Source organism: Lissotriton vulgaris, chromosome 12 (assembly GCF_964263255.1).
Source record: "Lissotriton vulgaris chromosome 12, aLisVul1.2, whole genome shotgun sequence".
Lineage (NCBI taxonomy): Eukaryota > Metazoa > Chordata > Amphibia > Caudata > Salamandridae > Lissotriton > Lissotriton vulgaris.
Genome location: NC_141700.1, coordinates 100,621,857 through 100,648,473, shown reverse-complemented (window position 1 = coordinate 100,648,473; position 26,617 = coordinate 100,621,857). Strand labels below are relative to the sequence as shown.

The window sequence follows — 26,617 nt, the reverse complement described above, 5'->3', positions numbered from 1 at the left end:
TAGGCGTCCTTGAGATCTAGAATAGCAAGAAAATTGCCTTGTGCCAGTAGAGGGAGAACCTGTTGAAGCGTGACAATGTGAAAGTGGTCCGATTGTAGGCATAGGTTTAGGGTTCTGAGGTCTAGGATGGGTCTTAGAGAGCCGCCTTTTTTTGGAATGAGGAAGTACAGGGAGTATAGCCCTGTGTTTTGTTGATGCAGTGGTACTGGTTCTATTGCATGTTTTGTAGAAGGGAGGTGACCTCTTGTTTGAGCAGTGATAAATGATGCACTGACATTTGACGCTGACTGGGTGGTATGTTTGGGGGTGGCGGTGAGTTCTAGACAGTAGCCAGATTGAACGATTTGTCTCACCCACCTGTCTGTGGTGATGTTGTTCCAGACAGGAAGGAACTGTTGTATTCTGCCCCCGACAGGACTGGAATTTTTTCAGGGGGAGTGGATGAAAGTCATTGGGTAGGGGTGGAGGCAGACCTGGTGTTGTTGGTTTTGCCTCCTCCCTTATTGTTATTGCCTCTGTAACCACCTCTTTGGTAACCTTTGGTAAAGGTAGACTGGGTGGGAGCTTTGTTAGAAGTGGTAGGGTTGTCAGAGGAGTAGCCTCTGGATGTGCCTCTGTAAAATAAGCAACAAAATGAAAGTCTGGGAGCTTGCGACTAAAAGGCTCCCATAGATTTTGCTGTGTCTGCATCTTTCTTCATTTTCTCTAATGAAGAATCCACATTAGGGCCAAATAAATGCTCTTGGTCAAAAGGCTGATTTAAAATAGAATTTTGGACTTCTGGTTTAAATCCTGAGATGCGCAGCTACGCATGCCTATGCAAGAGTACACTTGTATTTACTGCTCTAGAGGCGGTATCAGCTACATCCAGAGCGCAACGAATGGAGGTGTTAGTAATTAGTTTACCCTCCTGTATGAGGCCATTGGCCCTGATTTTATATTTGTCTGGTAGGTGTTGTAATAGGGTCTCTAGTTCGTCATAATGAGCCCTATCATACCTGGCTAACAAAGCTTGAGTATTGGCTATACGCCAAATATTAGCTGCTTGTGATACTGTTTTTCTGCCTGAGGTGTCTAGGAGCTTGGATTCCTTATCAGGGGGTGGAGCATCACCTGATGTTTGGGAGTTTGCTCTTTTCCTGGCATTAGACACTACGAGTGAGTCTAATGGGATAGGGCCTTTAATCTAGGCTGGGTCTCCAGGTGCAGCTTTATACTTTTTGTCAATCCTGGGGTTAATAATTCTATCACAAGATCTTTGGATACATCTGGTGCATGCTTAATTACCCCTTTTAGCATTGGTAAAATGGAAGTGGACCTTTGAGAGGTGTCAAAAGTGTCCATAAGGAAATCCTCTTCTACAGGGTCTGTGTGTAAGGTAACACCATGGTACTGAGCAGCCCTGTGAAGTAACTGGTTAAAGCCTGTTGTGTCCTGTGGAGGGGGAGGCCTAGTAGGGAATATTATCTCCTGTGGAATATCAGGAACATCGGGTGTATTATAGTCATCCCAGGGGTCAGGGGAAGATGTTGGACTATAACCCCCTAGTGGTTCCTCATATGGTCTGTTTCCTTCATTAGAACAGTCGTCATCATTCCCTTGTGGAGATGGTGTAGGAGAATGATGTGGTGGTGGAGGTGGGGGAGAAGGTGGAGGAGAAGGTAAAGGAGGTGATGAAGGAGGTGGTGGAGAAGGGACCCTGAGAGGAGATGTAGCAATGTCCTTCTTTTTAGGTGGTGGGGCTGGTGCAGGGTCATCCAAAGGGCTCTTCTTTGAGCTGATGAGTTTCCCAGTTTTGGAGTCCTTGACCAGAGTCTTTTGTTAAGAATCAGGGGTAAAAAGCTCCTGAGGCGTGGGCAGTTCTTTAGGCACCGACTTCTTAGGGTCGCTAGACTTATGAGGCACCGGTTCCGGAACAGTTTTGTGATGTTTTACCGGCTCTGTGGTTGGTTTTGGAGCTGGGTTGTTTTTTCAGAACCGAGTGTTTTTTCGGCTCCGGAGGACGTGGATCCTAAGTCTTCGGGATTAGCTGTTTACTCGGCTCCGGGTGTTTTTTCGGAGTTGAGGGTTTGGTGCCTGCGTCTTTTGGTACCGAATGTTTGGATGATTCAGTGCTGGTAGATTTCGGTGCCGAGTGCTTGGATGTGGAAGCAGCGATTGGCAATGAGGATGTAGGCGGTTTGCTTTTCGGTGCCGGTGTTTTGGTGCGGACAGCAAGCCCGAGCTGCCTGAGGCTTAATAGGCTTCTTTGCCGAGCCCAAGGGCAGGGCATGGGAAGCAGTCTCTCGGTGTGCACCTGGGCCCGAAGGTGAAGGTGTGACCAAAGCCTTTTTTTGTTGTCTTACGGAGGGTGTCGGGGTCGACGATCTTACTTACGACCTGCTGCGTAGGAGTTATTTGTTCAATGTCGAATTCCTCTGCTTCGGATTCGCTGCAGAGGATTTGTTCGACGCTCTACTGTTCCGGTACATCGACGTCCTCCTGAAAGATGTCATCGGGGATTGGAGTCGAGGATCGAGCCATTTTCCTCCGAGCTCGACGATCTTGAATAGTTTTCTTGGAGCGAAAGAGCAACAAGCTTCACAGTCTCTAGCCTTGTGCTCCGGTGAAAGGCAGAGGTTGCACACCTCATGCAGATTGGTGTGGGGAAACTTTGACCCACATTGACGACACTTCTTTCCATGAGCCAGATACCGAGGCCGAAATAGGCCCAAAGGCCCTCGTCGACGATTGGAATCGAGGACTTCCAATTTGTTGAGATGCGCGTCGACTGGGATCACGATCGAAACAATACCGTTGAAAAGGTGAGGGATTGCGCGTCGAAATTGATTTGATTACGTTTCCGAACTGGAGCGCTACAAGTACATCCAAACCCGATGGCGGAAAAAAAACAATCTGAAGATGGAGTCGATGCCCATGAGCACTATGGTCCACAGGAGGAGTCACCTATCTCGAGACTTCCAAAGACTTTTCCAGGACAAAAACAAAGTACAAACATCCGAGCCCAAAACCAGGTGGCGATCTTTGCATAGTGTTTAATCTGCAGCTCATATGCCTCAAACACATTTTTACAATATTACCGGAAACCTAATGTTCGATACAACTGGTGTCTACAGCAGTGCTAACAGTAGTACCAACACCAAACTTTGCAAAATATTTTACGAACATTTCAGCGTTTCCAGTGCACCCTTTCACCATAGAAGCTTTTCATGAGCAAACGCGGCTGCCATCACATCCCACCACCATAAAAGCCGGTGCGCAAACAAAACTAGTACCCCACCCTGAACCTACAGCACGCCACTATTAACATTATTTTTGCATTTCCACAGCTCCTGCTCGCATAGAATCCGCTGCACAAACACAAACAAAAAAAGTTCTGCCATCTTTCCCCACCGCCATAAAAGCCAAAGCACCAACAAAAATGGCCCCACCACCAAAACACGACAGCACTACCACCACCAAAACAGAGCAACAGATGATGCTGTTCCCTCTGCAAGGTGTTACCTGAGATTTTTTCACCACAGGGTCCGCAGGCAGAGGCCTGGTAGGCGCTGCGGGCCTATCTGGATCTGCATCCTGAACAAAGAGAGTTTGGACAGTGAGAGAGCAAAATAGTCATCTAAAGAAGTGATACTGGCGCATGCAGGAGCAACTGACACCGCTAGGTCTGAATGCATTCACTACTTGGTATAGAAGGGGTCAGAGACTGCTTGGTGTGACTTCAAAGGTCCACCGGCATAAAGATGCCAAGGAGGGATGACTGCAAGTGACTACCTTTTTGGGCTTACACTTTTGCCACCATCTTAGAACATGGGCATGATGCACAATACATGGTCAAGTGCTTGCAATTTCAAATTTTTGTGACATGCTTTGTACTCCACTTAGCTTGAAACTAGATTTAAATGAACTACTCTGTACATAAAGGAGCACTGGCATTGGCCACCTTAATTACAGCATTAGGCCAAAAAGAGATTCTTATATCATTGAAAGTTAATGCCTTGATGCAAACCCCAGAGTGCGCTATCAATAAAGAAAGGTCCTTACTTCCCATTAATGAACAGAAAGTACAATGAGTGGATCCTATAACGCATACAGACAAACAAGAAAGCAGCTCAAAGGCTGTAAGGTGCATGGACAATAGTTCCATCATAAAGTCAAAGCTAATGTCCAATAGGCGCTGCATAAACCCTCTCAGGCTCTCTGTCTGCTTACTTTTCTATGCGGATGATAGGATGTTTTATTAATAACGTTTTTTTAAAGTTCTCTGGTGGCTCTCTCGGATGGGATTGTTTTCTATTAATGGGTATTTTCCTTGTCTTCGTTTGGAACATCTATATTGTAGACACCCGCTTTAACACACCATGTTCAAAGAAGTAACAAAGAGAGTTTTGGGTATTTTTTTTCTAAAACGCATCTTTTGCCACATGTAATGTTTTAACTTGCTTGCTTTGTGTTAGAGTGCATTTATTTACTGTAGTAAATTCAAGAGAAATACTGTGTCTCCGTTATATCTATACTCCCTAGCAACTGTTTCCTAAGCCTCAGAACATTCTGCATCTTCCTTACAGGAATTTATCATTTTTGCCAAATGTAATCCATAAAATGTTAGTGATTTTGAAAGAGCCCAAATAAATTATGTTACTGGTGGTGTTAAAACATTTTTCTACCATTGTGTTAGGGTATGAATTTCCCTCAAACCATTCAGCTGAGGCACAAACTGGTTAAAAAAAATTGGTGTTTGTCTTATGTTGGGATCTACTACACCTTTACAATTTAAAGTCAGTATTTTACCACCAACCTGATACGACCAAAAAGTACATATGATAAATATGGTCCTCGAAGTAGATTTCGACCATCGTGATGTCAACGACATGGTGATCCATTAGTGCTCTTTTTGGTGAAATCGTCGCAACTCTTACAGCCAAACCTGAAGGCCCCAAAACTAAATTAAAGATGGAGGCCAATCTGAGGCAATTTGAGTCTGATAACAGACATCCCTTACATTATTTCTAATATGAGAAAAACGAATTAATTTTTGGACCCGACAAGTAGACGGTAGAATGATGCACAGAATATGAATCTACGACAGAGTATGTTTCTTAACTGGCATGCATTGTGAAGGTAACATCCTGAAATTCCCAATGCCTGCAGTGCTCTATCTGGCATTGGGAATTTCGATGCTGAATTCCTTCAGAACCGTGCAGGTTTGCTGTACTCTTTCCATGCAACAACTCTGCTTGTGTGGGTTAGAGGGAGCTGTGAAGAGCCAGTTGAACCATGCCAACTGGTCTAGAAAGGCCAGGTACAACTGGAGCCACTGCCAAGCAAGACAGCGGAGACTCTTACAAGAGGGTGTCTCTCAGTCCGCAGGTTCTCGAACTGCTAAGCACTGAACACATGCATTTCGGATTGATGCATTTCAGGGGTGTGCTCCTGGGACTCGTTTTATTTGACATACGTCTTACAAGAAGCACTGCTTCTGCTATCAGCACCCACGTTGATACAATTTGTGTGATTTTTGTGGCGGTAATGCTTGCAGTGCAGCCATTTCCTACTCTGACTGGGCTCTCTTGAAAAGGGCCTATCCCCTTGTTTTGCCATCCCTAGCCTTTGCTTTTGTTATTTAACCCGGATTCTATGCAGAGTTAAGTCTTGTTGGCTATTTTGCGGGTGATTCAGAAGAATTTCTTGGCTATATCCAGTTGGTTGTTCTACGGATGTTTGTTGAATCCTGCTTCCTCACTACATGAATTCTGGGTTAAGCCTAGACTTCTATTTGTGCTTCGAGGCAGGGCTATGTTCTAAAGCCCTTTAGAATTGTAGATTTCACTGATTTATGTGAAGTTTGCCAATTGTTTAGTGCCTCTTAACGTGTACCATGTACATGTGCTGCAATTGTTTGCATCAGCTCCGCAACACTGTTGCAGGACCCGTAGCTGCTTGTTAGAGCATCCTCTGCTCCAGCTACTATCGATGAGAAGACTTTCCCAGTCCTGAGTCCTAGTTCCATTGTGGCTGTGGTGTTTGTCGTTGCTGTGCTACACTCTGCAGCCTCTGGCTTTGGAATGCTTTTTTAGTAAACTTGTTTTGTATCCAGTTGGCATGCCTCCAACCGCTGAAGTGTTCTGCCTTAAAACTATCTGCATGATTTCTGGTACAAATAACAGATAGGACAAGACGCCTTCCGTTTATGATTGGATGCTGGCTGATACTCGGTAAGATTAAGCCTACTGATAAAATGCTTTGAACCCCTGACATGTTTGCTCTAATTCAAATTCAAATTCACGGTATAAGCCCTTCTTAGGGGTTTTAAATTGTTACAATGCAGTCTCTGCTTTGTTTCTACTTTGAATGTGATAACATTTTTATTCCTTGTGACTGACAAACTCAGGACCCTCTAAGGGCAACCGTGCTCCTTACACCATGTTGGACTTCATGTCTGCTAGTGAAGAATGCCCCAAAGCTTCAAGGAGAAGAATCATACTTGTAAAGGGGTTGCATGTCTAAAGTACCTCTCCCACAACAGTACCTGTGGAGAGCCAGAGACAGTGGGATAACTTAACTTGCATCTGATGGAGAGGTAAATATCACATGACCAGTGGTAGCAGTCATCAATCGTTGTGTGTGTGGCATGGTAAAGGTGACAACCTTTTAGGGTGAGGGAAAAGGGGGTTTCAGAAATAGGGCAAAAGAAGGTTTCTAGCATGAAAATACTGACTAATAGCAGCCTTGTGTCTTGTATTGAAGAACTTCGAGCTCCCATAGGCAGTTGAACCTATGGCCTGTCCCTGCGCCCTAAAGCAATATACATGCCGCAGCCTCTGTCAGTGATTAAAACAGCAAGACCCCATCGCATCATGCAGCAGTTGTCCCACTAAACTCTCAAAGGCGCAGCACCACCACCAGCCCTCGCTGGACAGCAATACACAGAGAAATGGGGCATTACCTGTACACGCTTAGGCACTGGATCAGGAGGCAGTGGCTTCGAAGGTGGCTCAGGCCTGTCAGAACCCTGAAAACTGGGCTGAGAAGTGGATGCATGGCAACAAAAGACAGCCAAAGAAGAGATGAGAAAATGAAATGTGCAAGGAGAAAAGAGACATGGTTGAGAAAGATGCATTCATGTTAAGAGATATTCATGCAGCAGACTTCTGAAGGATAAGAATGAATTGTTAGATCATGCAGGGTGTTTCCAGAGCTGCGTGCAACGAGAATCTGCATGCCCACAGTACTAGTTGAGCAGGTATGTGAAGAAGGCTGCCCAACTATGCCATCCACTACGAACCTCAGCATCTCTACCTTGTAGTCCAGTTCACTGGATGTCACATTATGCCGCTTCACCTATTTGTTTGCCCGCCTGCTATTCCAGTGACCCGTTTATCTGAAGACCTCTCAAATGTGAAACAACAAGTGCAAACCCATCACTACTCAAGACCACGGCTGCAGCTGGCCTTGGCATACCAGCCACATGAACACTTCAAAGCCCCCAATACAATGGGTGCAGGAATACTATATTGGTATTCTCATTCTCAAAAACAATGATACCACGAGCATCGTATGTATAAGTTGCTAGAACCGTGGCATATTACAAGTATGCCCCCTGACAAATGGGGGCTAACACTTAGGAAATGGGGTTTCTCACGGCTGTGTTATCGCCCCATCTTTCGAATATCTATGAACCATTAGCAAAATCACTCCTGAACATTGGGTTCAAGACGATACTCATATTTTTGTCCGACTAGATCAGTGGTTCTTAACCTTTTGACTTCTGTGGACCCACACTTAATCATTACCGGAACCCAGGGACCCCCACTGGATCATTATTAGAATCCAGGGACCCCCCACTGAGTCATTGCTGCAATGCTGGCCTACTCATTTTCGATGAATTGAACCACAAAATAATACACAAAAAATACAGAAACCATTCGTCACACAAATATACAAATGTTGAAATAATGTATTTAATGCGCAAATAAAAAAATATATATTTTAATTTTAATTAGAAAGTTGGGTTTTTTCTAAATTCAAATTAGGCCACTTATCATCCATAGTATATTATGTTTGATGCACTTGCACTGTTCCCACAATCTAAGGATACAAACTTTATTTTCAGCCTCCAATTTCAAATTTCTTCACATTCACCGAATGTTTTTAAATTTTAAACTTTACATTTTGCTTCTTTGTTTATATACACTTTAATAATCCGTTCACATTTTTTTTATTTTCTACGCAGTAGCGGACCCCTTGCAAAGGCTTCGTGGACCCTCAGGGGTCCCCGGACCACAGGTTAAGAACCACTGGTCTAGATGGCAATCCAACAACTAGCCACTCCTTCCAGCAATTCATGAACTTTATATAGAATTAGATATATAGTGATTATTAAATGATGAGAAAACAAGTACTGGTTGTGAAAGATAAGCACTACCTCTGGCGAACATGATTTAGCCTGTGCCATAGGAACCTACCTCACACTGACAAAATCCATGAACAATCTAGGGTTCAAAATTGACAATGAACTCTCCATGTCCAACCAAGTCTCTTGCATAGACTCTTCCTGTACATTTCAATCAAGGGCACTATATTACCCCTTCCTAAGGACAAGAGTATGAGACTGGTTATCTCTGCCATCATCTGCTTAAACCTGGACTATGGTAACTTTCTCTATTTATGGATGCCTTGAATTCCAAAGTAATCAGCGGCAGCTCCTCTGCTATGGCGGAGGAGCATTGCCCCGCTGCCAGCATCTAAAAAAAGTTAAAAATAAAACGATAATAAAACGGGTTTAAAACCCCTTTTATTATCGTTGTATTCGTTTTGTGCTGAGACTTGGGAGCAGGACTAGGGTAATGACAGGTTGGAGGGGTAGTGTTAGGCACTACTATTCACTGCGCAGGTGGGTTTGGACCGCCGTCTCAGGCCGGTCAAACCCACATGTGCAGTGAAGCCCTCTCCAACAACCTTAGCTGCATTGCTCGGGTTGGACAGATGAAGTACAGGCTCCCAGACTTGCCAGGAGCGCAAATCATCAGCGCTCAGGCCAATCCTGAAGCTGATCTCATGCCTCTTCTAAACTCCGTCTATTCTATGTAGTCTGGTGCCAAGAAACCTATGGCGTCCACTCTACTATATCATGAACATGACACTCCAGCAAGTGGGACGTTTTCAACACTCAAAAGTCATCAAAATGTCACGTTTAAAAAGTTGCATCCTAGGACATGCCTTTATACATGTAATTCCTGGTGCAACTGATAACTTCCACTTTCAGCCAATTTGGGAATTACTGGCCCTACTAATGAGGACAATCGTAGTCTTTTTGAAAGTAGCCAAAGCGCTACAATGTCTCCGTTTGTGGAGGCGGTCAGGTCTTCCTTTCACAGCCCAGCCTGTTATACGAGATTTCCAAACGTGCTGTTGGCTGGCAGCAGGGCCATTACTAATGCCAAAATGAGACACAAGATAACAAGTGGGCTTAAATTTTGGTTTTAGATGAAGCCCCCCCGACTGCTCCAGGGACTAAATTTCCTTTCTAAGTGAACAAAGATGTGCAGAATGCAACACAAAAGATAGATGCACAGTAAGTCCTCAGCTCCAGGCTCTCACATCACTGCCAGCCTCTGAAACGTGCCACACAGTAGCAGGGAGTGCCATAGTTCTCCCGCAAGGAATAACTTCATACAATCTGGAAAGGACTTGAATAACCGAGGGTCGCCCTAAAACCCCTTAACATTTACCTCATTTCTGGATTGTGATATTTACCAAGCTTAGAAAAAAATCTTATATCGTACTCGTTTATTTAGCAAATTTAATGTGGCACCAAGTACATCAACTTAAGGCAAGGTGAGGCTGTTTAAGATGACGCTGGACAAAGATCACCACACCACGGCTTTTGTTTTCTACTGTGCATTTAAATATTTCACTAGCTTACCACAACATATCCAATAAAACCTGTGAAAGTGCAATGGAATTATTGTGGAATGCTTATTCTTTTGACCTATTTTGCCAGATTCAGCCTCTTGTACAGATTTTGCAGACAGCATAAAAAATGCAAAGGTCACCCATATTAGAGATTAAGGGCCTTATTTGGAGTTTGGGGATCAGAATACTTCATCACAAATGTGGGTTGTTCTATCAGCTGTATTACAAACGTACTGTAGCCTGTGGCACTGCAATACGATGGATGGGATACCTGCCATAGTTTGATGGAGTATCATGTCTGCCAAATTCTAAAAAAAAGGTCTTAAGTAACTAAGGTGGCTTTACCTGTACCATCAGACATTAAAAAAAATGAAAAATTTGAGGTTGTGATGTGAAAAAAGATGTACGAGGACTTCTGTGCGCCCCTGAGGTTTTAAGCACTAGTAAATGAAAATAAACACATAGGGTACTAAGCGTGTACAGAAATCCCTAAGAAGTGTACAGGATCGCCACAACAATACGCTACTTCCGAAAAATAGAGCGCAGAAGCATGACTCAACTTTTCAAAAGAAGGCAGCCAGTCACCCCGCTTTGTCCCCAAACATGGAGACATGACCCCATTTTTTAAATGAAGGCAACAAGTCACCCCCAGCTTTGCCTCCCTACATGGAGATACAACCTCACTTTGCAAAAGAAGGAAGCGATTGACCTCTGCTTTGTCCCCAAACACTGAGGTACAACCCAGCATTTCAAACGAAGACAGAGATGATTCCCACTTTTATCTCCTAACAAAAAGGTACAACCCAACATTTCAAAGAAGGCAGGGCTTGCCCCCTACTTTATCCCCACAATACACTGAGCATGGTGGAACAGGAGGGCTGTCTCAGGTCTCAATCTGACCTTCATGAAAATATCTTTCTTCTTTTTAAAAGAAGTTATTTCAGTACCATAAATACCCACAAAGTATCTTTAAACTTCAACACTCGATCTCTTTCAGGTTACAGGGTGCTATACAGACGAAGTGCACAAACGCACAGTAAAAAAAAAATCCCTTAACAAATCTCTCAAGTTCTAATTCACACACAGGTCTCTCAATGCGCTTTGGAATAGAGGCGGACCAGGGATATCGACCTGGAGTGAAAAATCACCATAGTGTCCTGATATTCTTGGGGAATATCTACCTGCCTCCACCTTTCTTACCTTGCTATGAACAGGCATCACCTGGAGCTCTGTAGACTGCGTCCGCTGTGGTGGCCTGGGACGTTCTGGTGGCTGGCGACTTCCAGATTGGGGATGCCTGCAAAAAACAGTAGGCATCACACTGTAATGTAATGACAGACACTGGTATCACAAAGAGTGTGTCCAAATACAGTGGAGGAAAGGAGTTTCAATAACGACTGTGAAGTTAGAGGCAGTTCCTATAGGAAACATCAAGGTAAGTAGGCCACCTGTGTTCTGCACTAGCTTTACACAAGCTTCTCTTTCAGCTAGACTTGGCTATGTTACTCTACAGCGTGCACATGCAGAAGACAACAGGACTTCTGCCAATAAGGCAACACAAAACAGCTAAACTAATATTCGAGTAGAAACCATGGGAAACAACCTTTACAACGCAGTCATTACATCGCACTACCTTTACACAGCAGTCATTACATTGCAACATCCTTTACATCTCATGTTATTACAACTCAGCCATTACATTGCAGGTTACTACAACGCAGGCATTATATCGCAAGTCATTACAACGCAAACCATTACATTGCATAGTACCCTTACACTATTCGACACTTACCCTACTGTTGCACTCACTGGAGTTAGAATAGTAATTTTTACCACTACACTATCCAACACTTACCCTAATGTTGCACTCACTGGAGTTAGAATAGTAATTATTACCCCTATACTATCCAACACTTCGCTTAAATGCAATGTAATGGTATGCATTGTAATGGTATGCGTTGTAAAGATATCATGCGATGTAATGGAATGCGTGGTAAAGGTAGTTTCTGAAAATGCGATGTAATGGCATGCTTTGTAAAAGAATGCCTTGTAAAGGATGTTACGATGTACAAACTGTGTTGTAAAGGCATGCATTGTAAATGTATGCATTGTAACGTCATACATTCAGGAACCATATGACCATTTTCCAGAGTGTGACCTTCAGGAACCATATGACCATTTTCCAGAGTGTGACCTTGAATATCAAAGACAGAATATTGTGGTATGGAAACATCGATAACATTTGAAAACCAAAATATTGAAAGATGAGTAAGAATACATTTTCTTTACTGAACTCCAGATATTTGTATCACGGCAATATATATCTTTAAGATGAGTAGATGTAGAGTTAGGAATTATAAATCTATACTTCCTCTTTATGCACTTACATTTTGATATTTTGGTCTTGATATTTTATAAAAGATATTCTTATATCATAATATGTCTATGCTCAATAGGCAGTAGTTCAATCATATTCTACAATGACCAAGGTAATTTATTCTTCAATTGGAACTGTATAACCATAATCTATATGAATCACATTAAACCATCGGAACTTCTGCCGGCGAACCAACACAAAACAGCCAGCCTAATCTTCAATTGGCACTGTATCACCATATTATACATGCATTACATTCTCTTCGCTAACATGTTATGTTATTTTAAATTTATAAAGTGCACAGCTACCCGAGAGGTTTCCCAGCGCTGGCAGGTAAGGGTGAAAAAGGGTAAGAGGGAATACATTTTTGATTGACCAACTAGGTCTTCACTTGTCTGCGGAAACTACTAAGGACTGTTTCCTCCCATATAAAGATGGGACGAGAGTTCCACAGGGAGGGGCCCAAAAAAGAGAAGGACCTACCGGCCATCCTGGTCACTTTAATTCTAGGAATAACAAATTTAGACTGTCCAGTAGAACGCACAAAACGAGAAGGAGTGTACAACTGGATTAAAGATTGCAAGTATTGTGAGGCTGTTATGGATTTAATTTTAAACATAGAGCTCAAGGCCTTAAATTTAATACGGTTCTCCACTTTTAACCAGTGTAATTTGCAAAGCGAATCGGTGGCTGACACCATCCTGGGTACCTGACACAGCAGCCTAGCAGCTGCATTTTTGCACCACCTGCAACCTATGTATTATAGTTTTCTTTGAGCCTAAGTTTAGAACGTTGCCGTAGTCAAGCCTAGACGTAATCAAGGCTTGAACCAGCGTACGTTGCACAGAGAGGGGTAACGTCCACAGAATTTTTCTCAACCATCTCAGAATGGTAAAGCAAGTCACAGCCACCTTAGTGAATTGTTGCTTCATTGCCAGAAACCGGTCCCCGGGAGCTTGTTTCCTTCCCAGTGTAAGAATTGGCTTTTGTAGTTTGGTTTGCCCTGTTCCCATCATGCACTGGGACAGGAACAGACTAATTTGCATACAGCCAGGTTCTGAAACTGGGATGGTGCAGTGAGCTAAAAAACGGTGTTGGATCTAGCCCTGATCTCTTGACTGGGTGAGAGTTTTCTGCTTAATTCAGAGACTCTGTCCCTCACCACCCCTTGTTGTAAATATTTTTGTCCACCCTAAGCGTGGAAGGGTATGCTCAGACATGAGTCCCTTGCTCATTGCACCATCAGGATTCAAGCAAACCGGGCCGAAGACGGCTGTAATGCCAGAAACCGGTCCCCGGGAGCTTGTTTCCTTCCCAGTGTAAGAATTGGCTTTTGTAGTTTGGTTTGCCCTGTTCCCATCATGCACTGGGACAGGAACAGACTAATTTGCATACAGCCAGGTTCTGAAACTGGGATGGTGCAGTGAGCTAAAAAACGGTGTTGGATCTAGCCCTGATCTCTTGACTGGGTGAGAGTTTTCTGCTTAATTCAGAGACTCTGTCCCTCACCACCCCTTGTTGTAAATATTTTTGTCCACCCTAAGCGTGGAAGGGTATACTCAGACATGAGTCCCTTGCTCATTGCACCATCAGGATTCAAGCAAACCGGGCCGAAGACGGCTGTAATGCCAGAAACCGGTCCCCGGGAGCTTGTTTCCTTCCCAGTGTAAGAATTGGCTTTTGTAGTTTGGTTTGCCCTGTTCCCATCATGCACTGGGACAGGAACAGACTAATTTGCATACAGCCAGGTTCTGAAACTGGGATGGTGCAGTGAGCTAAAAAACGGTGTTGGATCTAGCCCTGATCTCTTGACTGGGTGAGAGTTTTCTGCTTAATTCAGAGACTCTGTCCCTCACCACCCCTTGTTGTAAATATCATTGACACATGGTCGCCAATGATGACACCCAGGTTACAAACTTGATGTACTAGCTGGGTTAACAAGCCCATTTCAGTGGGCCAATGTTGAGGTCACCAGAGGTCTGGTTCGTTTCCTAAAATCATAACCTCAGTTGTATCTCCATTTAGTCTGAGCAAGTTGTTCTGCATCCAAGATGCAATTTTCCTCAGACCTATCTGGAGAGCAGATTAATCAGATCCCCTAGATGAAGTAAGGGAAAAGATTTTCTGAGTGTCGTCCACATAGGAGAAAAGGGACAGCCCAGCCTCTTCTGCAATATATGCCAACGGGCACACATAGATATTAAACAACAGGGGACTCAGCACAGAGCTCGGAGCCCCGATGGACTTCGTAAGGATATCGATGGATATTAGAACTTGCCGAGTTAAAAAAAACTTGATAACTTGATAAGTATGATCAGCCAGGAAAGAGTGAAACCATTGTAAGGCAGAGCCTCCAAGGCCTAAGGAATGCAAGGCTTTCAACAGGACCATGTGAGATACCGTGTCGAAAGCGGCACTGAGATCCAGTAAGATGAGAGCCACCGTATCACTATGGTCTAGATGCCGTCTCAACATTTCGGTAACCCCAAGAAAAGTAGATCATCAAATAGAAACAGGTACTGACTTTACACATGAAGTTATTTGGCAGAAAAAACCCCAAAATCAGCAAGATTAGGTTTAAAAAAAATACCAACTATCGTTAACATAAAAGACACAGAACTACAAGATTATTAACTATTAGGGGATGGCGGAACTAGTGGAATTTGACTGTGGAATTCCACCTATTTACATTCTAACTCAGCAAGATTCCACAAAGTTCTGCAAACAGGTGGAAAAAGGCATGTAGCGGGGCTCGTGCTGTTATTTATTTCTAGTAGTGCCTTCCGTGCAGAAAAATCAGATCAGACTGCTCCATGTGGTACTCGAGTTGATTTTGCTGCAGTTTAAGTAGATTTTCTATTCCAGCTGCAGCCTTCGGACAGCGAACGGTCGCCACTGCCCACGTAAGTAAAAGTTTGCCTGATGTCCTCATAGGAACTGGAAATCAGGCTAGGGGACGCCAAATCTCGCTCGCCAACTTACCGTTCTGGAGACGTGCATGAGGAATGCTGAGTCACCAAAATTCCACCAATTCCACTGGTGAAACTGACACTTCTGCCCACCCCTACTAACTAGAACCCGTAAATCACACATATGGGAAATTAAAAGAATCAATTTACCCAAGATATATAACACATGCTGCTTCGTTTTAAACCAATATGAAAAAAGGTGAGATCCAATCTGATTATCAAAGCAGTACACTATTGAACAACAGGAAGATACAAATAAATCCAATCATTAATGTTAAAAGTCTCTTGGGACAGGCACTGGTGTTACAGAATACCAATGTACTCAGCCTTGACATAAGGTCTCCCAGCAGAAGCTCCATGGTTAATCGGGGACCCCAGAAAAAACAACTTTATCAGATGTGTTGCTTTAACAAGCCGAAATGTTAGAAGGGCTCTCATAATGCACACTCATTGCTCCCATAATGCTGGTGCAACCCCACAGCACTGGCAGTGCACTGCTGGATGAAGCGCACAGCTGGAGCCCTACATCTTTTCCTGGACTTCGCTGATGGAAGCGCACATTGTTGTGATCCTATAGCTTCAACAAGACATCTCTTTGGTCCTGTAATCCTTTCGAGAGGATGCACACATTGCTGAGGTCCTTTGGACCTCACGCGACACCTGCTGGGGTTCTTTATCCAGGACGTGAGTGGGGTACGGTCAGTTCTGGGGTCCCGAAGGTCAAACAGACAACGGCTGCTGTCTTGTGGCCCTAGCAGGGCACTGCTTGGAAGTGGTTTAGCCTACAGTGCACAAAGACCTGAGATATAGTTTATGCGAGGAAGCTCCACAAGCACTCACTAGATGTTCGCTCAGCAAATCCACAAACATGCCGGACATTTCTGTGTACAGTGAACTCTAAAACACCTCAAAACAGAGTAATTACCCGTTCCTGTTGCTCGATGCACCTTCGCCCAGGAATCGCACTCGCGTTTCAGCCAACTCGTCACTGCGGTAAAAGGAAAAGCAGAATACATGAGTCCGGGGGCACCCATGGCATCAACTATATAGCAAATCCACAAGATCACATCACTCACAGAGAGAGTCTGACATACATGTTTTAAAAGTGGAAGCTGCACATCACTCTCCGACAAGGAGAAGAGTGACACAACACCCATGGAGCAGGGCAACCATATATCTCTCCTCATTGAAATAAAAAATCCTTTTATATGTATCTCTCCTTCCAAATTTGAATTTGAATTTGAAGGGATTTGTATAGCGCTCGTACACCTGGCGGTTTCTTGGCGCTCACTGGCAACTGCTACTCAGTGTGTCGGAAAGGGGAAAAAGTTGAGCATTCAGGGTGGGAAGGCTTGGGTGAAGAGGAAAGTCTTGAGGTCTCTACGGAAGAGGGGGTACTGGGTGCAGGTTCTGAGGGGCAATGGGAGGGAGTTCCAGAAGGCTGGACACGTGGTAGCAAATTTAGAACCACCCCATTTCTTCCGTTTGAAGCGGGGAACCAGGAGGAGGTGGTGAGAAGAGGATCGGAGGTCTCGTGAGGGAGTGTAGGATTGAATGGCCGAGTTAATGAAGGAAGGGGCAGAGCCTGTCCGGGCTTTAAAAATGGTGCAGCCGAGCTTGAATAAGACGCGTTGCCGGACAGGGAGCCAGTGTAGGGAAGAGAGAAGTGGGGTAACATGGTGTGATTTAGAAAGGTTAAAAACCAGCCGAGCGGCCTGGTTTTGAACAAGCTGGAGACGTCTCATGAGGTAGTTGGGCATGCCATGGTAGAGGATATTGCCATAATCAAGGCGGGATGTTACCATGGCTAGAAGAATTAGTTTGAGCGCGTCTGGGGCGAAAAATCGAGAGACTCTGCGGATAGTCCTAAGTGAAAGGAAGGCTGAGGAAACCACAGCAGAAACTTGAGAATGTAGGGAGAGTTGGTTATTGATTTTAAATCCAAGGGTTTTGACAGAGGATACAGGAGTGGGAGGGGAGCCTAGTGAGGGGGGCCAGGAGGAGGAGGTCCAAGGACTGGAGCAACCACCCGTCAACACCAACTCCGTTTTATCGGGGTTGAGCTTCAGGTGGTTGAAGTTCATCCAGTCCTGGATGAAGGTCATAATGGACTGGACTTTGGACATGGACTCCGGGGTAGAGGAAAGGGAAAAAATAAGCTGGAGATCGTCTGCGTAATTGTACACAGAGACCTCCAGTTGCTGTAAAGCAAAGATGAGGGGGGCAATGTAGAGGTTAAATAAAAGGGGGGACAAAGAGGAGCCCTGGGGGACACCACACTGTATGGGTTGAAATTCCGCAGAGAACTCTCCCAGACGAACCGCTTGAGTCCGGCCGCTCAAAAAGGAGGATAACCATAGTAAGGCTGTTCCTCTGATTCCCGCCGCTTCGACACGTGAAAGTAAGATGGTATGATCCACCGTGTCGAATGCGGCGGAGAGATCTAAAAGGACCAGGGCCTGATGTTGATTGGTATCCATTCCTTGTCGGAGGTTGTCCAGAACTGATGTTATAACGGACTCAGTTGAGTGGGCTGGGCGGAAGCCGGCCTGTCTTGGAGCCAACACACCATGACTTTCCACGAACTCGCTCAGGGTTTTTACCACGTGCCGTTCCAATACCTTGGCCAGGTAAGGCAAGAGGGAGATTGGGCGGAAGTTGACTGGATCGGAGGGATCCGCTCCGGGTTTTTTTAGAATCGGAACGATCACTGCCGATTTGAGTGCAGGGGTGACGATGCCCTGAGCCAGCGAGCTGTTTAGGAGCACTAAAGGTGGTGAAGGGCAGTAAGTGTAAATCTGCTTTAGAATGTAGGCGGGGCAGGGGTCCAGCGGGGAGCCGGACTTAACCAACGGGAGAATGGAGAGGAATGAGTCGGTCGAGAGGGGAGGAAATTAGTCCAGATGTGCAGTGACTAGAGGACGGGAGGGATCAGTGAAGGTCTGGGATGGAGGAGGAATATTACTTTTGATTTTATTGATTTTGTCCAGGAAGAAGTGATTGAGCGAGTCGCATAGTGTTTGAGAAGGAGATGGTTTGAGTGATGTTCTGTCGGAAAAAGCAAGATCCTGGAAGATAGAAAAAATTTCTCTTGGCCGATTCTCCGCGAGTTGGATTTTAGAGGAGAAATAGATTTTCTTTGTGTCTAATATGGCTTTCTTGTACTGACTGAGAAGTTCAGTATAGCGGATTTTAGCAGTAGGGCAGTCAAGTCAAGTCAAGTCATAAAATTTGTATAGCGCACTACATACCCAGAGGGTTTCAAGGCGCTTAGGAAGGGGAGGAGGATTATTTGTCAAATATCCACGTTTTAAGCAGCTTTCTGAACGCTAGGTGATTCTGGGTGAGGCGAAGGTAGGTGGGGAGTGAGTTCCATGTTTTGGCAGCCAGGTATGAAAAGGATCTGCCTCCCATGGTGGTCTTGTTGATGCGAGGTACAGTGGCGAAGGCTTGGCTGGAAGAGCGAAGTTGGCGGGAGGGGGTGTAGAAGGACAGTCGAGAGTTGAGGCAATCTGGTCCGATGTCGTAGAGTGATTTGTGTGCGTGGGTAAGCAGTCGAAAAGTGATCCTCTTATTGACGGGTAACCAGTGGAGGTCCTTAAGGTGACCAGAGATGTGTTCGTTGCGTGGGATGTCTAATATGAGCCTGGCTGAGGCGTTTTGGATTCGTTGTAGTTTCTTCTGGAGTTTAGTGGTGGTACCTGCGTAGAGGGTGTTTCCGTAGTCCAGTCGGCTCGTGACTAGAGCGTGGGTGACTGTTTTCCTCGTTTCGGTGGGGATCCAGCGAAATGTTTTTCTGAGCATGCGAAGAATGTTAAAGCAGGAAGAGGATACGGCGCTGACTTGTCTGTTCATTGAGAGTGAAGAATCCAGGATGACGCCAAGGTTCCGTGCGTGGTCTGTCGGGATGGGTGCTTTTCCGAGGGCTTCCGGCCACCAGGAGTCGTCCCATGCAGAGGGGGATGTACCTAAGATGAGCACTTCTGTTTTGTCTGAGTTCAGTTTCAGACGGCTTTGTTTCATCCATTCGGCGACTTCTTTCATTCCTTCGTGTAAGTTAGTTTTGGCGGTGCTGGGGTCCTTGGTGAGAGAAAGGATAAGTTGAGTGTCATCCGCGTAAGAGATGATGTTGAGGTTGTGTTGGCGGGCGATGGCCGCGAGGGGGCTCATGTATACGTTGAAGAGGGTGGGACTGAGTGAGGATCCTTGAGGTACGCCGCAGATGATTTCAGAGGCCTCGGACTTGAATGGTGGGAGGCGGACTCTCTGGGTTCTTCCGGTGAGGAACGAGGTGATCCATTCCAGTGTTTTCCTTGGATTCCGATGTTTCTGAGGCGTTGTAAAAGGGTGCTGTGGCAGACTGTGTCGAAGGCTGCAGAGAGGTCGAGGAGGATGAGGGCGACTGTGTCTCCATTGTCCAGTAGAGTTCGAATGTCATCAGTTGCTGCGATGAGGGCGGTCTCAGTGCTGTGTTTGGCTCGGAAGCCAGATTGTGAGGGGTCGAGTGATTTGTTGGCTTCGAGGAAGGTGGCGAGCTGGTTGTTGACGGCTTTCTCAATGACTTTGGCCGGGAATGGAAGAAGCGAGATGGGGCGGTAGTTTTTGAGTTCGGTGGGGTCTGCTGTTGGTTTTTTCAGGAGGGCGGTGAGTTCAGCGTGTTTCCAGTCTTCTGGGAAGGTAGCGGAGTTGAAGGAGTAGTTGATGACGTCTCGGAGGTGCGGAGCTATGACGGAGTCTGCTTTGTTGAAGATGTGGTGAGGGCATGGGTCTGTGGGGGATCCAGAGTGGATGGAATTCATCAGGCGGATGGTGTCCTCCGTGGAGATTGGGTTCCAGGCGTTAAGGGTGTTTACGGGGGGAAGATGGTCAGCAGATGGTAGGGTGGGTTGGCTTCCGGGTTGGTTGTCAAAGCTGTTGTGGATGTCAGCAATCTTGTTGTGGAAAAAAGAGGCTAGGGAGTCGCAGAGGGTTTGAGAGGGGGTGATGTCGTTGGAGTTGGCCGAGGGGTTGGAAAATTCCTTGACGATGTTGAAAAGTTCCTTGCTGTTGTGGGCATTGTTGTCAAGTCGATCCTTGAATGCTGTTTTCTTGGCTTTTCGGATCAGTTGGTGGTGTGTACGGGTGGCGCTTTTGAAGGCGTCCTTGTTGCTGGTGGATGGGTCTTTTTTCCAGGCCTTTTCAAGGGAGCGGCACAGTTTCTTGGACTTCTTGAGATCATCGTTGAACCAAGAGGCCTTCTTGTTGCCGAGTTTGTGTTGACTTTTTTTCAATGGTGCTAAGGTGTCGGCGGTGTTGGATAGCCAAAGGGTGAGGTTGGAGGCGGCTCCGTCTCCATTGTCGTTCAGCTTGGCGGAGAGTAAGTTTTTTTAACTTTAGGTCGTCTGAAAACCAGCGGTTTGCATCTTTGGGGCGTTTGGTTGCGATGCGTTTTAGAGGAGCGATGGCATCGCACCCGACCCGCAGCCAGTTGGTGATAGCTTCTGCCTGCCCAGAGGAAGGCAGCGCGGTCAGATCAGGGCTGGAGGAGGAGAGGAGAGTCGAGAGGGCTTCGATGTCCACACGATTCCATGAACGCGCCCAGACATTTCTAGCAGAGGTGGGCTTAAGTGGTGGAACAGGGGATAGGGAAAAGGTGATTAGTGAATGATCTGACCATGAACATGGGGAAATCGAAAGGGAATTGACCAGGTAATCACGTTGCCAAATTTGGTCCAGGATGTGTCCCAACCTGTGTGTGGGAGTATTAACAACTGATGTGAAGTTGAGTGATAGAAGAGAGTCTGAAAACTCCTTGGACGTGGCACATTCCGCGGGGTCGGAGGGCCAGAAGTTAAAATCTCCCAGGACTATGATGGAGGCGTGGTTAACAACCAAAGTCGCCATTAGGTCTTGAAAACAGTGGAGGAAAGTTTGGGGGGAGGACGGGGGTCTGTACACAAGGACACAGGTTAGTGGGGGAGAAAAGGAAAGAGAGCGAACCACTAGTCAGTCTGAGATTCCCACGGAGGGGGAGACCAGAGGCTGGAAGGTGAGTTCCTTGCGGGCGATCAAGGCGACCCCTCCGCCGGGCCTGCCAGAGGAGCGATCTGCTCGAATGGCATAATAGGCCGGGGGGAGTATCGCTAGCAGGGAAGGGAGGGAGCTGTCAGAGAACCAGGTCTCGGTAAGAAACAATAAGTCAGGTTTATGGGAGTCAAGTAGAGTGAAAAGATCGAGCTGGTGTTTTACTGCCGATCTTGTGTTTAGATATATGGCAGAAATTGCTGTGGGGAGAAGGGCATCTGGATGCCGATTAGAGGGGCTGGTATTTAGGGACGTAGACAAGGTGTTGGTATGGACTAAGTTCTGTGAGGTTAATAGTCCAAGATTGGAGATGCGAGCTAAGGTAGCAGCCGGTAGGGTCCACTTTCCGGTGGTGAGTTGCGAGTGAGAGTATTGGATGAGAGAAGCAGGGTGTATGGCCTCTGGTCTCGGTCGGTCGCGGACGGGCGCAGACGGGCTTTCCTTAGGCGCGCCCTCGGCGCGCAAACGGCGCGCCCGCTGCGCTTGTCCGCTGCGCTTCCTGGGGAGGCACATACTTATGGAGTGGTGATTAAATGGGCGGTGGGCGTGGCCTCCAAGGGGGGCGTGGCCTGTCGATCGCTCGAGGCGCTGGCGTTTTACGCGCCGGTTTCAATGCAGCGAGGGGTCCGCTTGTCAGACTCAAAGGCTTGGGGTGAGTGCAATCAGATTTAAAAAACACAATAAATCACAGCAATACAATTTTTAAAAGAAGCTCTCTCCCGTGGAGGAGAATGTGAAGGCCGTTTCGACATCAATATGCTTATCAGCATATTCCTTGACAATGACTTCTTATATATGCTTGACTTGATTCCCCTTGATGGTAAATGCCTCAATATCAAGTGTTTCAATGCCAAACAAACATGGGCCCCATTTGTTCAATGTGGAATGCCTTGGCATCAAATGCTTCTATAGCAAACTCAGAGAACAGTGCAAGGGTCTTGGATTCTTGTAATTCCACGCCATCTACATCATTACCCTGAAAGTTTATCTGAACTGTCGGAATGCCGTCATTAGTGCTATCTCCTCCTTTGTTGTGCTCCACCTGATAATGATCAAAAAGGTCCCTCTTGTGTGTAGACTGAAGAAACAGACTTTAAAAATGCTCTTCTGGAATACTGCTCATCTCTGAGTCAGATTCCCTGTGTCTTTCAAGGTCTTCTGGGGTATTTTTTTTTTAACATTTGGAAGATCTTGACAGTATGACTGTCGGAGATGTACACGCTACACAAGCCATGTGAACCTTTTCAGATGTGTGTGTTTCTACAAGATGGCACTTCACCAGCCGTGAAAGGATAGTCATTCTTTGATTAAAAATTCACATAACACAAAGTTCTCTAAGAACAAATGACAGGGAGAGAGCATATCTAACAAATGAAGTTGACTGATGTGGAATGTAATCATAATCTGAATTTTTGTCACCATAGTATGTAAATGGACAGGGCCTTCAGGGACCCTCCTGACACAGAACAGTAAATGAACAGACTTTCAGCTGCCACTTGCAGTGCTATCAGACTCCCTCCATGCCTTTTCAGCCCTAAAGTTCTGAGGCATTTGTCTACCTGCGCCGGCAGCTGGTGCCCTTGCTGAAGTCCCCAAGAATCTTCTGCAGGACGGTGCGCTTGACGTAACAGAAGATCAGTAAGGCGATCAGTGGAAGCACCAGGAGGAAGAGGACCAGGAGGGCAGTGGTGAGGGTGGAAGGATCTGGCAGAAAAAAGCAAGAAAAACAGACATAGGATTCAGGTCCATGGGAAACAGCTATAAACACAGTCTTTAAAAAAAAAAAAAACATCTTTGGAAATTATAACAAGTATTAACGTTAGGCTCAGAATATTGAACATATTTGTTCCACAACTTTGATGCAAGTCTGTTACCTAGATGTTTTAACTCAATGAGACCACCTACAGACCACAGCCTTTCAACAAATAACAAAGGTTACCAACTACACTGAATTTTATACAACAAACTGCTGGTGTTGTGGCCCACTACTGGAGCAACAGAGACATATTTATCTCACAAGGGAAACTACCTACGCAAAGCCAAAATGTCACATTTTCATATACTTTATTTGGCCACAGCCTCTCTGCATGGCATAGATTCGCGAACTTACCACCTGATAATAAAGTGTTTTCAGACTCCAAGAAAGCTAGACCAGTTACAAAACAACCACAACTTACTAAACATTCTCTCAACTTGTGAAGTTTAAGCAGCCATCAATCAATAGTTGAATATCTATTACCTCTAATATCATGTTTGCCGCTGATGTCTTATAAGTTCGACATGGTTTGCATACATACTTTCTTCGATCAAAATAGTGAACACTGCAAACAATAACGCAATGCGCTCCAGCTGGAGAAGTGACTACAATTAGAGTAATTCCTACACAGAACAGAAGCAGAGATCACTGAAAAGTGTGACTTTTCGGTTGTAGCACCACTCCAATACACAAGACCCAATAGCTTTAGCTATGACTTTGAATTCCATCTTGGCTATGCATGGGATATTTAGCTTCCACTGCATTCATGAGAATCTCAGTGATGTCTTGAGAAAAGCAGACGTTATGAGCTGCAGTCCTTCCTTGGCTGATATTTGCCTTTCACTAGTATTTTACAGGTGATCACGATGTTGGAATCCTCATCAAAACGTGCCCCTGTCCCCTATGGTACACCCATGCGTTGACCCCATTGCCCAGGGCTGTCTATCTGCACATACGGCCTTTCAAGCATAACAAATTGTATTGGCATCTCAATACTCCGTTGTGCAAATAATAGCCCATTACATTATGGTATCTTCTAATCATAAATTCATAGCTGGCCGCCACCCGCCTCCCGCCCTCCCTAAATACTTTAATTTAAACGTGTAAAAGAATTAAAAGGCACTTACCTTGCCCGCCGCTGCCCGCCGCGTCCCCGGGGCTCGCTCTCTTCATTGCTGCCGTCTTGTGTACTAATGCGCATGCGCGGGCGGCCGCGCATGCGCATTTCTCGTGAGAAATGCGCGGCCGCCCGCGCATGCGCATTAGTACACAAGACGGCAGCAATGAAGAGAGCGAGCCCCGGGGACGCGGCGGGCAAGGTAAGTGCCTTTTAATTCTTTTACACGTTTAATTTAAAGTATTTAGGGAGGGCGGCCTGCGGTGCGTAGTGGGGCTACGCGGAGTGCGGAGGTGGACGTAGTTTCTCGCCCGCTTCACGTAGCTCCGCGAAGCCCCACTACGCCCACTACGCCCAGGGTTACAAATAACAAATAATAGGGAAATAATGGAGACAGATAGCCCGTAGAAAATAATGTTAAACTATATTGATTGAATTTGGCTTCTTGAAAATGTATATACATTTAATTCAATGTTAAAAAATGATATATAAATAAAAATACTTTCTATTTCAATGACTTTTTACATTTAAAAATAAATGTAACTTTATGGTTTAAAACATAAATCAATGTAATTCTATTCAGAACATTTAGTACTTTTTACTACATAAAAATCTAACCATTTTAATTTAGGCAGTTATAATTAATCTTTAAAAAAAATGTAATGTAATATATTCAAATTAATTAAATATTTAATTCAACAGTAAGGTAAAAGTTCTGGAGCATTTCTTTTGTGTTCTACATTTAAAGTAAACAATTTACATTAATATTTAACATAAAAATATCCGCCTATGTGTGAAAAGTTACTGGGAGTAAGTTTACACTTCTAACTTACGGTCCATCCATTAATTCATAGGATGGAGACATGTAAGTCTACACTTTGGCTATTCAGCATTTCTGAGTGTAAGTATCCTACAAAGCAGTACATTTAATACAAAGTGTAAGAGTAAATTCATGTGTGTAAATCTACTCAGCTGCAAGTTTACCTTTGTGAATAGGTTCCTAAGAGTTCAGTCTAAATAAGCTCAGTTTGTGGGAAAAGACATGGCCTATTTTAATGGGTTTCTGATGGATTAGGAATGCCCCGTGCATGGTTTTGAGAGCATAAGTTACCCAACTGCAAGTATCCATTGTATTGTTGATTTTTAGTGGCCAGCATGTGTGATCTTCATGCATGCACTCTGAGGCTTTTTATGTGTAAAGGTCGTGAAGACCCAGAGTGGGGTTCCTTAGTCTCGTGGGATGCACAAAGCGTGCTTTACTTTTACACAGGACTCCTGTACATGTACAGCTTATTAGATGCTTAGCCGTGGTGAAAGCATAATAATTTAGAACAACTTGTAAAAGACAGGTTTTTTCCCCTGTCCTTGGTAGCAAGTGAGATGCCTCTCAGCGTTGCTCTCCTAAATTCTGCTACAGTGGTGTATGCTATTTGTACAAGGTAAATCAGGTGGCTACTGACTGATATTATGAAGCTGTATGTCATGAGACTATTCGGTTAAGACCTGTGCGATCCATTTTGGATTTCCCCTGGTAAAAAAGAAGGCTAAGTAACTGCCGTTCAACAAGCACTATATCTTGCTCACATTTCTGAGCTTTTGTAAAACACCAAATATGTATATATTTTTTTACAGTTTTGAAGGAATCCCTTTATTTTTTTATTGCTTTATTTATATTTTCAAGTAAGAAAACAGTAATTGACAATTACAACACAGATAGCCAGCAGGATATTACAGCAGCACATGGCATGTATCAGTCTAAAACAATGGATTACAAAAATTACAAAAAAATTAGTGGATGGTATTGAGTGACCCAGGTATACATCACCGCAGACAGTGTAAAGATTCCAAAACTACAGGCATCAATCTGAAACATATTGTACATTATTACTATATAAGCTGTGAAGCACCAAATATTAATATGTGGGAGGATGGTTACAGGCAGTGAGATTCCATCAGTGGCCTGCCTGACTGTTCCATCCAGAGCACTCTCTTTAGGATAGATGGCAGGTGTTTGCAGGCGGAGACAGCGGTCTCCTTTGTAAGTGCAGGGTGAAACATTCTGTTAGGGTCTGCCTTTTGGTCTCGCATATGTGCTACTACAAGGGGCTTAAGGCAGTCAGGTATAAGATCATTACTTCTCATTGTGCTTGTTTTGGGTACTCTCCCTGAAGAGACATCTTAACATAGCCTTGTGTGGGGTCACCACCAGGCAACAAATGCAATATATCTGCTGTGGAGAGGAGGATTCATGAACTGAAGAACTGGCTCCAAAACAGTGCCAGTGGACTCAAAATTATGTGCATGAGAAGGGATTATTATAAAAAGATGAACACTTCCTCAGATGAGTCCAGGATTTCTAACTGATCGAAGACATGAATGTTTGCAGATGGTGTAGAAAACTAGTCAGATTCAGGACTCGC

General features: G+C 44.9%; 1 protein-coding gene across 3 annotated transcripts in view; it reads right to left on the bottom strand.

Moving 5' to 3' along the window:
* ADAM15 (ADAM metallopeptidase domain 15) overlaps positions 1 to 26,617 on the bottom strand; it is a 245,133-nt gene that overhangs the window by 30,791 nt on the left and 187,725 nt on the right. The window contains exons 19-23 of one of the 3 annotated variants that reach the window (XM_086947377.1): positions 22,884 to 23,028; positions 16,187 to 16,249; positions 11,116 to 11,212; positions 6,947 to 7,024; positions 3,505 to 3,576 (exon numbers count right to left, since the gene is read on the bottom strand). In XM_086947377.1, the coding sequence (XP_086803503.1) occupies positions 3,505 to 3,576; positions 6,947 to 7,024; positions 11,116 to 11,212; positions 16,187 to 16,249; positions 22,884 to 23,028 (455 nt within the window). The remainder of the gene's footprint in view (positions 1 to 3,504; positions 3,577 to 6,946; positions 7,025 to 11,115; positions 11,213 to 16,186; positions 16,250 to 22,883; positions 23,029 to 26,617) is intronic. The other 2 variants (XM_086947378.1, XM_086947379.1) reach the window with 2 other exon arrangements.